This window comes from Bactrocera oleae, chromosome 5, assembly GCF_042242935.1.
Source record: "Bactrocera oleae isolate idBacOlea1 chromosome 5, idBacOlea1, whole genome shotgun sequence".
Classification (NCBI taxonomy): domain Eukaryota; kingdom Metazoa; phylum Arthropoda; class Insecta; order Diptera; family Tephritidae; genus Bactrocera; species Bactrocera oleae.
Window position 1 is genome coordinate 44,604,008 of NC_091539.1, and position 14,100 is coordinate 44,618,107.

The window sequence follows — 14,100 nt, forward strand, 5'->3', positions numbered from 1 at the left end:
GTATATTAACCGGCCAAGTCAGGTTTAAATATTTAGCAGCTCTGTGATTGCTAGAGGTCGACGCTGACGTGTAGTTAACACTACCGCAATTGTAGCCACGCACACAGGTAAACAGCTGTGTTTGTATTAACATCGGCAGGGAGCGGCGGTTGCACATAATTACGCAAATGCTGCCGAAACCACACAACAACGCCAAATGCCACATGCGGCGCCGCGCAACACCGCATTGCTCAGTTTATGGCATTTCGCAACCACAACTCAGAACTCTTGGAACCGCCGCCACCTCTCACCTTTACCGACGCATCGTGTACGTAATCGTGTGAGTACTGCGCAGCTCAAAGTGAATTTGGAATTAAATTCCACAGTTCAATATGGCAGCAAGCGCATTTGCATACTTACATAGGCTGATTATTCGCATTTCTATCGGACAACAGACAATTACATACACACCAATACAACGTTTAACTATGCTATTCCTTCGGCAACAATGCATTTATTTCAATGAAAATACCATCAGTTATCCTTCAATTGCCACAACGTCAACGTGCAAGCAACAATGTCATCAGTAATATACACGCCGCCGCCGCCATTTGCGCTGCCACGGTTGCATTGCTTTTACATCCGCTGTGGTGGATATCGTCTGCCTTAAAGCGCTTCTTGCCAACGCCGCTGAAGCGCGCACCTTATGTCGGCGACGCCACTGTTGCTGTTGGTAATGGTGATGCCGTCGTCGTGGCCACAGTCTTCGTTGCACATATGGCGGCTGCGGTTCGGTGACGAAGTAGAAGTTGCCATAGCTGCGGCGTTGTGAATGTATGCCAAAACGTCCGCGGTGACCCTGCCTACAGAGACCATGCACGAAATTATCATAGCTGCTGCAATGGTTGCCCACGAACGGAAACGCCGGATTCATGGATTGCTTGAAAAACACAGCCGATGAGCTGTGGCTGCACGCAACCGCATCTGTGCGAACGAGAGTGAGGGTGGGGAAACAAATGAATTTTTAAGTAGATTGTCAACACATTCGCTGGCGCTGCATGCTGCATTTATATTACTATTGATATGCGTCGATTTGGTTGGAATCACACATATACTCGTATGTAAGCACAAAAATACTTACTATTCTGCACATCCGTAACCAGTACATTGCAATGACGTTGAGGCGCCTTTCCGCCATTCGGATAAAAATCTGCATGTCCCATTTTTAAGCCTGCCCCCAATGTGCCCGCCGATGTGTGCAGCACTTGTACGTATTGCGCGTCTGTGGGGTCCAGACGAAAATCTGGTGATACAACGGCTGGCAATGTAAATAGCGGTCCAGCCGGATCAAGGCCTATGATTTGCTCTAGCTCTCCATTAAGCATAGCGCCCGCATATCCAGCAGCATGGGCACCCAAACTGTAGCCAGCCAATGTGACATTGCGACGGGTGAAATATTCGGGTCGTAAATTTTCCATAGACATAATGATGCCAGCCACTGTGAGACCAACATCAAATATGGACATAGAAGCAGTCTTGTAGTCCACCTGCGAGAGATGACCCCAATCTACAACACAAACGCTATAATTCGGATCGAAGTGAGTCCAAGCTGATGTAAGTGACAATTAAAATTATTGACATATAAAAATAATTGTTAAATAATAGCTACTTTTTAACATGTCCTGCACCCATTCCTTGCTACCTTCGTCGTTCCACCCATGCAGAAATAGTGCCAGCTTGCGGCGTGGATCCAAGCGATGGAAACCGCGCATATCTCCCAGCTGCAACTCGAAATGTACTTCGTCTCCTAAGCGCATGTTGGAACTGTAAGAAGATTAATCTTTTTGTCAATTATTTTTTGCGAATAAATTATGTAATCGATTGTGATTAATATTATATTTATTGATGGAAATTAAATTTTAAATATTTGATATTAAAGTCCAGAAAATTTGTTGTGTTTGAATTCTTTTATAGACAAAATATGCAGGAAATCCCATTGTAACCACACATTTTTTTAATAAATAAAAATTATCGCACTTTTAGTAGCTTTCGACAAAATCTTTGTATGGGGGTGGAGTTGGTTATCATCCGATTTCGCTCACATTTTAAAAATTTCAAAAGTATAGATGTTTCGTCCTATATATAATATTATCATACTGATAAAACAACTTTGAGTTCTGTAGTACGATTTTTAACTCAGTTATAGGAACCTATAATACCTGCTTCCTTAGAGTATTAAGAAAGCTGAACGGGCAACATGTTGCAAAATTATGAAATTTTTAGAATTTTATCCATTTTTTCTTATATTATATCTTTTCCAAAGGATCCTAGCAGACATGAAACGAACTGTTAGTTTTGAATTTCTATCTGAATAACTTAACCGTCACATACTAAAACCTGTCAGAGTTCGTTAACGAAATAATAGGCGGTATACACTCAATCACTCAATTCAAAGGGCAGAAAAGCTGAAGGAAGCCTGGTCATGTATACTAACTTCGAACTCAAATCTGCTGCTTCTATTTGAAAATCAGTTATTCACATAACTCATATTGTTGCAGTTGCTATGTAGGCTATAGATATTGTTAAAGTAAGTTTTTCAATACATTTTATAATTAATAAAATATACTCAGGCTGCCAAACCGGTTGGTAGAATATATTTCATATTATATTATAAGCACACATTAAATAATTTTATTTATAAAAAATATACATTTTAATATTTGTATTATAATCGTAATATTTTATAATAATAACTGCATAAGATTATTAAATCAAACTCATGCAAAATGTATCTTTAAAGCAGGTTTATTTCATTTGTTCCTTTTTTTTGACTAAAGCAAGTCAAAGATTTCGCTAAACTTGTCAATTTTTTCATTTTCATCAGTTTCGTTAGTTAATTCTTCATACCAGTTAAGCAAGTTGGCTTGCTCTATCTTTTCGTCTGGACTTAAACCTTTGACATATTCACCAAATAGTACATCGAACTCTTCAACTAAATTCACAATATGCTCTTCAAATTCGTTCTGGAACTTTTCATAGCCATTATTTTCAAGAGCCGTTTTCAATGTGAGTTTCAAGTCTGAATCGTCAGGCATGCTTTCATAGTCAGATAACACTTCCGAAAAACTACCAATATTTTCAAATAGTTGCAAAATGTTCTCTCCATCTTCTTGCAGTTTAAAATCCGAGGCCTCTTTGGCTATTTTTGACATACGTGTGATATTGGCTTGTAGCAATTGATCTTTGTTTGGTAGCTTCTCCAGATCCTTAACAGTATTTTTAATCAGAACGCTTCCATTTTCAAGCATCCATTTAGATAGCTTACCTATCGCTCCTACAACATAGATCAAAATTTCTGATGATGCTTGATCTTCCTCAGACGAGGAGTCTACGGTGTTATCTCTATTGTCCGCAACCTCTACAGAGTCACGTTTAACATGATCTTCCTTAGACGAGGAATCTTTGATGCTATCTCCATTTACCGCAACCTCTACTGATTCACGTTTAACATGATCTTCCATAGACGAGGAATCTTTGATGCTATCTCCATTGTCCGCAACCTCTACAGAGTCACGTTTAACATGATCATCCTTAGACGAGGAATCTTTGATGCTATCTCCATTGGCCGCAACCTCTACAGATTCACGTTTAACATGATCATCCTTAGACGAGGAATCTTTGATGCTATCTCCATTGACCACAACCTCTACAGATTCACGTTTAACATGATCATCCTTAGACGAGGAGTCTTTGATGCTATCTCCATTGACCGCAACCTCTACAGATTCACGTTTAACATGTGGAAATGTGTTGACGACCTAATGAATCAAGCGTATACATACAAGTATGTAATATTCTTACATTTTATGACACACTTACTTGCACTAACAGCAAAGCAACGGCGACAACTACTGTGATTTTCTTCATTTGCGAGGAGATATTTGTAAATGGAAGAAGTAAACGTTGTAGTAAGTTACAAAACGTACTGAGTTTTAAGGAACTGTAAAAATCGTTTTATACGGTTGCAGTTGGAGAACCGGTTAGCACTACTCTACAGAACATAGATGCACTTAAACAAAACTCATGTTAGTATTGCATAATAAAGATAAGTTTCAATACTAATAAGCCTAACGATTAGTAAACGCATAACATTAAAAATTTCTCCGTATTATTTATATACCCGTATATATAATTTATTTTAGCAACTCATTATTGACCATTTGTTTGATAAGAATTATGCATTAATAATTCATCGTAATTATTTTTATTGTACGTTGTAGATGATCATATTGCAATTAATTTTCAAGCAAAAATTTATTCTAACTACAACTCATCTGCCGATCGACTAAACTATTACTGAAAATATAAGCGCAAAATCATTTGACCTTAGAAGAAGTCTTCTAAAGGGACTTAAACCATTTTCATATCGATTGTATTGTTTATTTTGAAAAATGTTTGAAAAATTACGGTCAGACTGAATTGAACAAGGAAGAAGTTATAGTGTAACTGTTGATAGCGTGCGATAATATGGACTGTATAGATCACTGAAAATAAAAAAGATATTTTACCGAAAACTCTTGGAATACAAATACTGCATTGATATTAGAGACTGATAACCTGGGCAAGTGCAACGAAAAACGGCCGACAGAGATAATACGAAAAAAGATTATATTTTGGAATACTACAAGTAATTACCAAAATCTTATAAAAGTTTTTAGAACAAAAAGTAGCTATATTAGATGAAAACATATAAATAAAAGATAGTTTCAGAGCTCATAAGCCTTACTGGCAAAATTTACCACATAAAAAGAATTATAAACACACCTCTAATGTGAATAAACACTAATTAATTCGATTTTTAAACATAATAAATTAATACAAAAACGTGTAAAATTATTATCCTAAACCACTTGAGCTTTATATAAAATATAGTTAGCTGGTTAAAAAAGCTTTTAAGATGAAATTAGGTTTAAATTATACTTGAATATGTCTAATATATACTGTCGCAGCATGTTTCCTCAGCGGGCAGGGGGTAGACTTTGCCCGCGTTAATTTATGCCTCTCGTAAGAGGTGAGTAAAATCCATATATACCATGTTTAAGCATTGCCACGAAATATCAGCATAGTTATGTCAGAAATAGTGCAATAATACTCAGCTTAAACTGATATTATAGACTTTGAATTCCTTCTAATGAAAATACATTTGAAGTGCAAGCGACAAATGTCACCATTCATACAGTTTGATGGCTGATCAACTGGCAGAAGTTGAGTCTATAAGGTCTTACCGAAGACTTAAATCTGGTACAACGGGGAGCAGAAAACTCTTGGATTTCGGTTCAATCTTCTCATTGGGTTTGGATTTTTGGGAGATTCGTGGTGTCTATTTAAATACAAGTTGACATTTGGAAAGCCGAAAAAATTCGACAATTCCTTGAGAGAAAACTTATAAACGATAACATTAAAAATTTCGAGCTTTTATGAAATAATGTTTGTCGATGGAAAATATTGTGATGAAAAGTGAATTGATTAGTGTTGTGCGGGCTCAACGCCAGGCAAAGTAACCATTGGTAAGTGTTAAAGTGCAAAATTCTGTGCACAAGAAACAAATCACCGAGCTTAAGCTTTATTTTGAAACAAAATAACAATCTTATTTTTGTCGGTGTATTACCCTTGATTGCTTTTAGGTTGAATAATAATACGAAATAATCGAATCCAATGTTCGGCGGCGCCAGAACTTGGAACTTCCCTACTTGCTGAATAGTAATTTAAGCTCTGATAGAACTTACCTATTATCTCTAAATATTCACTATATTAAAAAGCTTTTGCACCTATTTTGCAAGTCAGTGTAATTTTAAACCTACTGCAGTGAGTTATTCCAGTCGAGATCGTGAAAAACTTTGAGAAAAAAACAATAACAAAATGTGACTATTTTGCATAACAATAAATTATTATAACTGCATGCGCGTCATGCCTTGCAACATAGTGTGAATAATATTTGTGAAATATACATATAAGGTCTGACCAGTTATGTCTTGAGCTAGTAATTCGATCTTTATTACAAACCGGTGGTTCAATGGAACAACAAACAACCTGGCAATTTTTAAATAACAACAATTCAAAGGTATTAAACTGACTGTTTAATATTTTCGATAATTCTTCAGCTTCTCATAGGTATCTGTAATGCCCAGGTCTTGAGCCCGCGAGCGAAGCTACCTTCTCGCAACATGTTGCTATAAAGTATACTAGTTGTTTTGTATCAGCTAAAATTAATCGAGATAGATATCTAGTTATTTATACACATATACAAATGATCAGAATGACGAAACGAGTTGATTTCCGAGTGACTGTCTGTCCGGTCCGGCTGTCTGTGCAAGCGACAACTTAAATAAAATTTTAAATCTCGCTGTGAAACTTTCTACACGTGTCGCTTGCAAAAAGTGGAAGATAGTATAGATAGACAGTCACTAAACTAAAACATAAAAAGTGTCATAACTAACCTACAAATTAAGATACAAAACTTTAATTGCAGGGGATGACAGCAGTGAGAGGCACCTGTGGGCTGAAAATGGGGGCTCATTTCTGCCCTTCTAATACGTTTAATGTATGGACATATCTCCCAAACCACTAGAGATATATAAACCAATTTTGCTCGAGACAAATATATACATAGGACATTGGGCGTGGTCCCGCCCACCTTTGGGGAAATCGTATAGCACAGGAACTATTTGATCGATTTCAATTTCCGATTTCAAAATTTGGCGCATAACATATAATTTATATGCGAATGCGAATAAATCAGAGTAAAAATGGTTGAAATCGGAGCACAAGCACGCTTAATTTCCATATAACACACTTTTAAATGCCATTAATTCTTTCGCTTTACAGTATATAAATCCAGCACCAATGAAGATATCGGGGTACAACTTGCTTTTAAAATATGCCATCTCAAACATAAAATTGTCAAAATAACCATAACATTTCAGGCTTCCACATATGTGAACCTCAGTCCTTCTAATTGGTTTTTAACCGAAAATATCGGCAAACCTCTAAAATATGTCAATTAAATTCATGGAGAATATTTCTCCGGTAATAATAAGTCGTGATACCAAAAATGGTTAAAATCGGGTCAATCCTACCACTAATCCCCAGTAGGTATTTGGGTAGTGAACGTATAATATTGTATATACTACAGCTTAATTCCTAAAATGTGTGAAATTGGTATACGAATTACCCTGATGTCGGCGCGTATGTTAGTCTTCTTCTTAAAATTATTAAATTTGAGAAATAGCAAAAGCTAATGCAATATTCAATAAAGCGTGCCCAACACATACGCAAGATTATAACGTTGACATTGGGACTCTGTAATGCGAAGCGAAAACGAATCAGTCGCATTAGAACTAGTTCAACTTAAGAATTAAGGCACATTTTTTACTGATTATGATTTGCATTCCGCATCTAATTTCTTTTAAGTATCGTATTACAGAATTTCCTGCTTGGTATCAAACCAAAGATTCTTCGGTTGATAATATTCGAGCTAATAATGCGAATTGATAAGTGACGTTTGTCTGTTCACGAAAAAAGTGAAATATATGTAATAAATATTGATATTGCCATTTTAAAACCCGTTCCCACGACAGTCGGGTTAAGTAATTGGAACGGGCGCTGATTTTTATTTTGCTGACTTATATGTATTTCATTGTTGCGTCATAAGCTGGTTCCGATAATTGCTCTGCGCATCACGAAAGATCTTTTTATTCACTTCCTCCGTAACTTAGTCTTTCTCTTGTTCACTTTAAACACATTTTTTACACAAAAATTTTTGAATTAGCGAAAGTATTTAATATTCAGTTTACTTGTTTGTGATATTTTTGTTTCTTCGTTGCAGGCTTCCTTTCAACATTTAATTTGATTTTGCAGAAATGCTAATTGGTATTCATACATAGATATTTATATAATTATTGACACTTAGCTATACACATAGTCACACAAAATATTATAGGAACACATACGTTGTACGACATTCGAAAACGATTCCGTTGTTTGGAGTTGCACGATTTAAGCTTGTACGCAGCATTGTCTCCTGCACATACCGCATTGAAGTCATCACCGCCTTCCATTTATGAATATGATGGGAAATAAATGTGGATCCATTAAATTCCGGTAATGTTAATATTACGAATCCACAGAATAGAGACACCAAAAAACGAGTTGTTTGCATTTGAATCTGGAACAGTCCTCAAGTTTTCGTTTTAGTTCCCAAGCGAATTTGAAGTGGCAAAAAGTCACAGTAATGAGTTAAAGCGTTCAAATCAATGAACACTTAATTGCTTGGGTTAGACAGTGAGCATTAATAAATGAAACACACTTAGCACACTTTTTGTTTGTGTTTGTTACGAAACTTTTACAAGGTATAACCACCCGTCACTTTCACGATCGCCACACACTTTTCAACGCCAAACTGTTTGTGCTGCCCTTTGGCATAGAACTGATGAGTTGTAATGTCGAATTTTATGCGTTTTCCCGCTCATCACGTCGACTGTCATTCGATTGGACTGTACGTAGCCGTAGTCACAGCGCTACTACTCAAGTAGTCTGATGTTTGATACGCTCCAAAGTGTAAGCCGTTGTCGCGGTTATTAGAAGAGAAACAAGTAGATAAAAGATGCTAAATTTATACCAAGGTATGTATGTGAGTATGAAAACTAAAACAACAATATTTGAGAACATGATCCAGCAAATTATGTGTATAAGAGACTAGTTCGTCTCACCTGGCTACACAAATTTGCTAAACATTGGAGAATGGAAGTAATATATTGACGCAGCTTTTACCTTATTGATAAAAAAAATTTGGTCTAGCCCTATGGTATTTGTGTAAGCGGCCGAATAATTTACAAGGGAAAGTGTTGCATTAGAGCGGAAACCGCAACGCATTATCTCCATTGACAAAGGCTTTTCGCTGCAAAATAAAGCTAACAATAACCAGACATATAAACCTTCTCTATTTTGAAGTTGTAGAAATAAAATTAAAACGAAATAAATAAAATACTTAACAGTTCTTTGTAACACCTAAAACCAGTCTAGATAGATATGTACATACGACCATATAATTGCATGTATCCAGTTTACATAGTTTTACGAGACGAACTGATTTTCGGACAATGATATATTAGTCAATGTTATATTATAATATATATATATATATATATATACAGATAAATTAGGGTGAGTGAAAGTACTCTAGTACTTTAAAAAATAGGTACTTAGACACCTATAAGAAAGTCTCTTCTCTCCATTGTAACAGGAAAGTTCTTCGCCTTACAGTTTTCTATTTTTCTCTTACTATCAGATAGAAAAATTCAAATCTCGCTTCCAAATATTGTACTTCAAAAAATTAATTTCGTTTCATAAATTTTGTGGGAAATTGAATGTTCCCCTTAACAAAATTATGGAGTTTCCTTGTAGTAAACGTTGAAGCAAAATTAGAAAACATTCTTCGAGTTAAAGGCAAGACCACAATTGTACTATTGGACTAACGTTAAACCAAAATACTACAGGAAACTAACTAACTGAATACATACCTTGGAACCATCAAAACAACATTCATTTTATTCATCCCCATAATATGGTGAATATGTCAGAACTGATAAGCATTCAGCTTTTGAAAATTCAAAAGTATTTGGTTCACCTGCAGTTTATCGTTAAATATATAAAAATAGAATACGAGTAGTTTATCGCCTGACCATAGTACCACTGGGCACTACTCTAGCATATATGTAGGTATAAGCCAAAGCATAAAACCAAAAATTGCCACTTGACGACTTGTTGTTGGTTCGCCACTCGACACATGGTTGAAATTGTTAACGCTCATAATTATTCATAGTTTGTGCGGCCAAACTAAGGTGTTGAATGTACTGATTCATCACCGGTCTCAGTGATGTTAAAATATTTTGAGTTCTTACGATCACGGCATGAAGTATGTGATAAGTTCAAATTTACATATCAGTAGTAAAATTTTTATATTTTCATATAACCTGTCTTGGACCGGACTTACTCGGTCTAGCTTTGAAATAATATTTTAAAGAGCTGATTGTTGTTGCTGGTAAGTCATTGTTTTCCCTGGATATAAGACTAAATGTACATTAGTTCCTGGTAAATAGAAGTGGAAAAATCAAAATAGATTGAGGTTAATGGAAATAGTTATATAGTTAATAGTATAGCCTATAAGTACACTTTAAAATTTTGAATTTTATAAAACCCAAATTGGGAACTTTAGAGTAGGAAGCTTCAATCAGCTCTTTCGGTCGCGCCAAGTTGTGACTCAGAGTTTACAGCTAGCACGATTGATGCGTATGACAAGATCTTTAGTGCTTGCATGCAGAACGTCTCTTGGCAGTTCATGTCCTATGAAAACTTAAAAATTCTGGCCCATTACCCTCTTCTCGTTTCTGTTGAACTGAAGATGAACCTGTACATCACGGGCAGTATACCTACAGACAAGATATTAGGTGTTCAGCATGTCTACAGCAAAGACAGGCCAATAGACATATTCATAAGAATTATGTGGTGCGGATATTTCTCGATATTGAGGGTCGAATAGAACCTTAAGCATCTCATATATGCATAATCTTATCTGTGACTGGACAGTCGTGGCGGAATGGGGTAGGGTGCGTGCACTACGAAAAATCAATAGAGACACCAATCATGATGGGTTTCTGTCTCCCCGAGGGACGAGACAGTCGAGTGATAACCTATGGGATAATGTAGCTCACATGACTAATGAAAAATTCCTAAATACCGTTTAGGAGTTAACCCAATGATACCTCAATGTGGAAGGACAAGGTTGACTTAATCTTCTAAGTGAAAAATAGTTCCCAAAGTTCTGTACAACAATCCATAAAGAACGTGAAAATATCTCTTGTTGGAATAATTGTGATTAGGTATTGTCAATAAATGTCACTTGGTCCTTTTATGAAGCTATGTACACTCAATAATCTATACCAATAAACCCGTTACGACTGAGCAGTGCGAAATCAACATTATATTCGATATTGTCGAGGTAAGGTTCCTATGCTTCAAAAATTGCTTTAAATTGCGGAGACACCGTGACGGTAAATACAATTTTTTAACCTATAAAGCCAAAATATAAGATGAAGTACTTTATGTAATACTTGTAACAAAACTCTATACCTATAAAGAAAATCGTATAGTACACTGATCTCTATTGCGCTAGTTTTCTTATGTTAACTTATTTCTAAAAATTATTTCTGACCAATTCACTAAGAATTATAAGTATATATTATTTTCTTCTTATCTTTGTAAATATTTTCTAGGTCATCACACTTTTTCGAATTATCGGAACATCTACTATGTTTAACCAAAGTCTAATTAGAACTTCTATTAGTAAGCGATTTATGCTTCCTAATGCTTAGCATAAGCTCTTCAACGAATTGATGACTACGCAAAATTACATTAAAGGAGCACTAAAAAAGATATAAATAAACTAATTAACTGTCTATTGTGTACTTTGGTTGCGTACTGACGAACTAAAAAAGGAAATTTTCAAACTTTGCCGCCTTCAAATAAACAGTTGAATTTTTCAGTAGTTTCGAATAAATCCATCTCATTTTCAACATCTTTCTTTTTGTCATTTACTATGCAGCGTTTATGCAAGCATGTATTTCGTATAATAAAAAAAATTATTCCACCAAATATGTTACTAAAGTACATGGCGGTAAAAGAGTTTTCGAGCACATGGCAAAAGCAAGTATTGTGGTAATGGCTTCATTTAAAAACGACGCATATCGTGAACCTTACCCGCCTGTTAAACTACATATCTTTGCAAAAGGTGAATGTAGCTGTTTGGCGACATACGGACATGCTGATGTTATGCAGAAAGGTAAAGTCACCATTGCATCTATTTTCTTTAATTTTGTAAGTATTGTTGCTCTACTTATTGTCTGCAGAATTATACAAGTTGCTTAAACCTCAGCATATATTTGTTGTTTTTTATTGTAGTTCAAAGTTTCTTAAAGTTTTTGTATGATTTAATTTCACATTATACTTATTTTGACTCCAGCCTTCTTCATTACCTTTCGTTTTACTCCACTCACTGTTCCACATGTGTACATTTAATGTCGCCATTGGGTGTTATGTTTCCCGCCTTTGTTGTCAATTTAATGCCATGCCAGCTGTTGAGCTAGCGAAGTTTTCTGCAAGTATGTATAAAAGTATGTTTGTAAAAGTCTAGGAGTTGCAAACTGCTTCCTTCAAATTATCCCTCATCAGATAAATGGTATTGTTTCTTCCTCCTGTCTGTTATCTTAACTCCGTCTGATTCAGTATTCTTCCGCTTCATTTTAACTTTTCTTTCATATACGAGTATGGCAAGTATGTCTTCGAAGTTCTGTTATTTCAATCATCATTTCTAGAATTGTATTTGTTTATTGGCTTTTATGCATTTATGCACATATCATTCAGGACTCTATTTTGCATACGAATGTCTTGCTCCAGAGCTACCTGTGCAATTTTATATACCCTTCTCATTTCATAAAACTAAATTGTGGATATGTGCTTTTATTTGAATATAGAGCAGAAGTGGATATTTTCATTAATGAGTTACTTCCACTATTTTAGAATTCGATAAACAGAATAATTATATTTTATTGGAATAGCTTATACATTTCTCGCTTCGAAATCAGCGAAGACCATATAGATGACATATATAAAGTGTGACGCGTACTTGTAAAATAATAAATGATTACTTCATTCCCATTTCATTGAGGGTATCTTTTCGTCCAGCGAATGTGATCGAATACTGTAAGTTAGTTTTCACCATACGTTTTATTGTAGTGTGTAGTCAGCTAAATTGTCTAGGATTCATATGGTGTTTACCTATTTAACCGCTCAATTGATTTTGCAATTTATTCGTTCGTCTTTACTATTTTTTTTAGGATCATCAATAATGCTTCTTTAACTACCGAAATGAATTGCTTTGAGGTGTATTTCTCTAAGTATGTTTGGTTGTATACTCGTATATACTCCAATATTTATCAATTTATATGTTTGTTAACCTTCTGTACGCACAAGCACTCACAAACTTTTGGAACACTAAATTGCTTGCTCTTGTCTACTTGTGAATGCATGCTCATTTCCACATTTCGCTCCTCTGCTTCTATATACCCGCCTTATTCCGGGCAATTGACTTTTGCTCTCATCATTGACTTTTTCGCATTTTCGATTCTATTTACGCCCAATAATCATCATCAATGTCAACTCCGTGACCAGCGACAATAGCACACACACAAGCAAAGTGTATCGCGTGAAAGGAAACAACGTAGAACAAAAGTGGGAAAAACAACATTACATATATATACATATAAACAACAAAATGAAACACAAACACAACAACGAAAATACAGACTGCAATGCCAGTAAAAAACCATTAAACGTATAGCGATTGCAGCAGCAGTAGTCATGTAGTCGTAGCTCACTCACACACACGCACACATAAAACAGGCAATACAGCCACTTAACGTAGGTGACCGACTCTGCCACGCAATGTGGCAATGTCAATGGCAGCATGGCGGCACCATCCTTGATATCATTTGCCAGCAGGAATTGTGCGCGTTGGCAGTTGTGACATTTGATGCCACTAAAAAACACACACACACACATCTTCTCATGCACTGGCGCTACGTGGCACACAGAAGGCGGTTGTCATTGCTGTCAGTTGTTTGTTGGCAGTCACAATCTCACCCGGTCCACTCTGCTCAATCGACTTTTCACATTCACTCACATTCACTGTTCGATTCCGCACTCGCATTGACATTTATATCGATTGCTGGCAATTTACTGAATTACTGCAGCGCATGATGAGTGCCGCTCGCTGACTACCGTTGACTACATACAGTCTTCTTCTATGGTACTCGTTTGCTTTTCAAAGCACTTTCTGCTGCTCATTCTTGCTCATGTTTTGATTTTACTTACATGAGAGCTCTAGTTGTTGTTGTAGTTATTTTTGCAATTTCTTTTACTATTTATTATTTATTTTATTTGTAAAATTTTACTGCTTGTTGTTGTTGCTCAAATCACCATCGCTGTGTGCTGATGGGAACTATATTT

At 35.8% G+C, this 14,100-nt stretch overlaps 2 protein-coding genes and 1 long non-coding RNA gene across 6 annotated transcripts; 1 reads left to right on the forward strand and 2 right to left on the reverse strand.

Annotated features, from left to right (window-relative positions):
• Positions 1-466: 466 nt before the first annotated feature.
• On the reverse strand, positions 467-13,872 carry LOC106619313 (pancreatic lipase-related protein 2). Of its 4 annotated transcripts, none has more exons than XM_036366102.2 (4): positions 13,775-13,872; positions 1,649-1,803; positions 1,121-1,588; positions 467-963 (listed from the first exon to the last, which is right to left on the reverse strand). In XM_036366102.2, the coding sequence occupies exons 2-4, from the start codon at positions 1,794-1,796 to the stop codon at positions 563-565; spliced, it is 1,017 nt and encodes a 338-aa protein (XP_036221995.1). In that variant the 5' UTR covers positions 1,797-1,803; positions 13,775-13,872; the 3' UTR covers positions 467-562. The 4 variants fall into 4 exon arrangements, with proteins under 4 accessions (XP_036221995.1, XP_036221996.1, XP_036221997.1 ...); XM_036366103.2 differs by having other exon boundaries at positions 13,735-13,815; XM_036366104.2 differs by lacking the exon at positions 13,775-13,872 and adding an exon at positions 12,069-12,619.
• LOC118681446 (uro-adherence factor A) lies at positions 2,612-3,975 on the reverse strand. Its single transcript, XM_036366105.2, has 2 exons — positions 3,859-3,975; positions 2,612-3,797 (listed from the first exon to the last, which is right to left on the reverse strand). The coding sequence occupies exons 1-2, from the start codon at positions 3,904-3,906 to the stop codon at positions 2,811-2,813; spliced, it is 1,035 nt and encodes a 344-aa protein (XP_036221998.2). The 5' UTR covers positions 3,907-3,975; the 3' UTR covers positions 2,612-2,810.
• LOC138857366 (uncharacterized) lies at positions 5,760-8,350 on the forward strand. Its single transcript, XR_011396431.1, has 2 exons — positions 5,760-6,100; positions 7,865-8,350. It is a non-coding gene; the product is annotated as an uncharacterized lncRNA (long non-coding RNA).
• Positions 13,873-14,100: the final 228 nt, after the last annotated feature.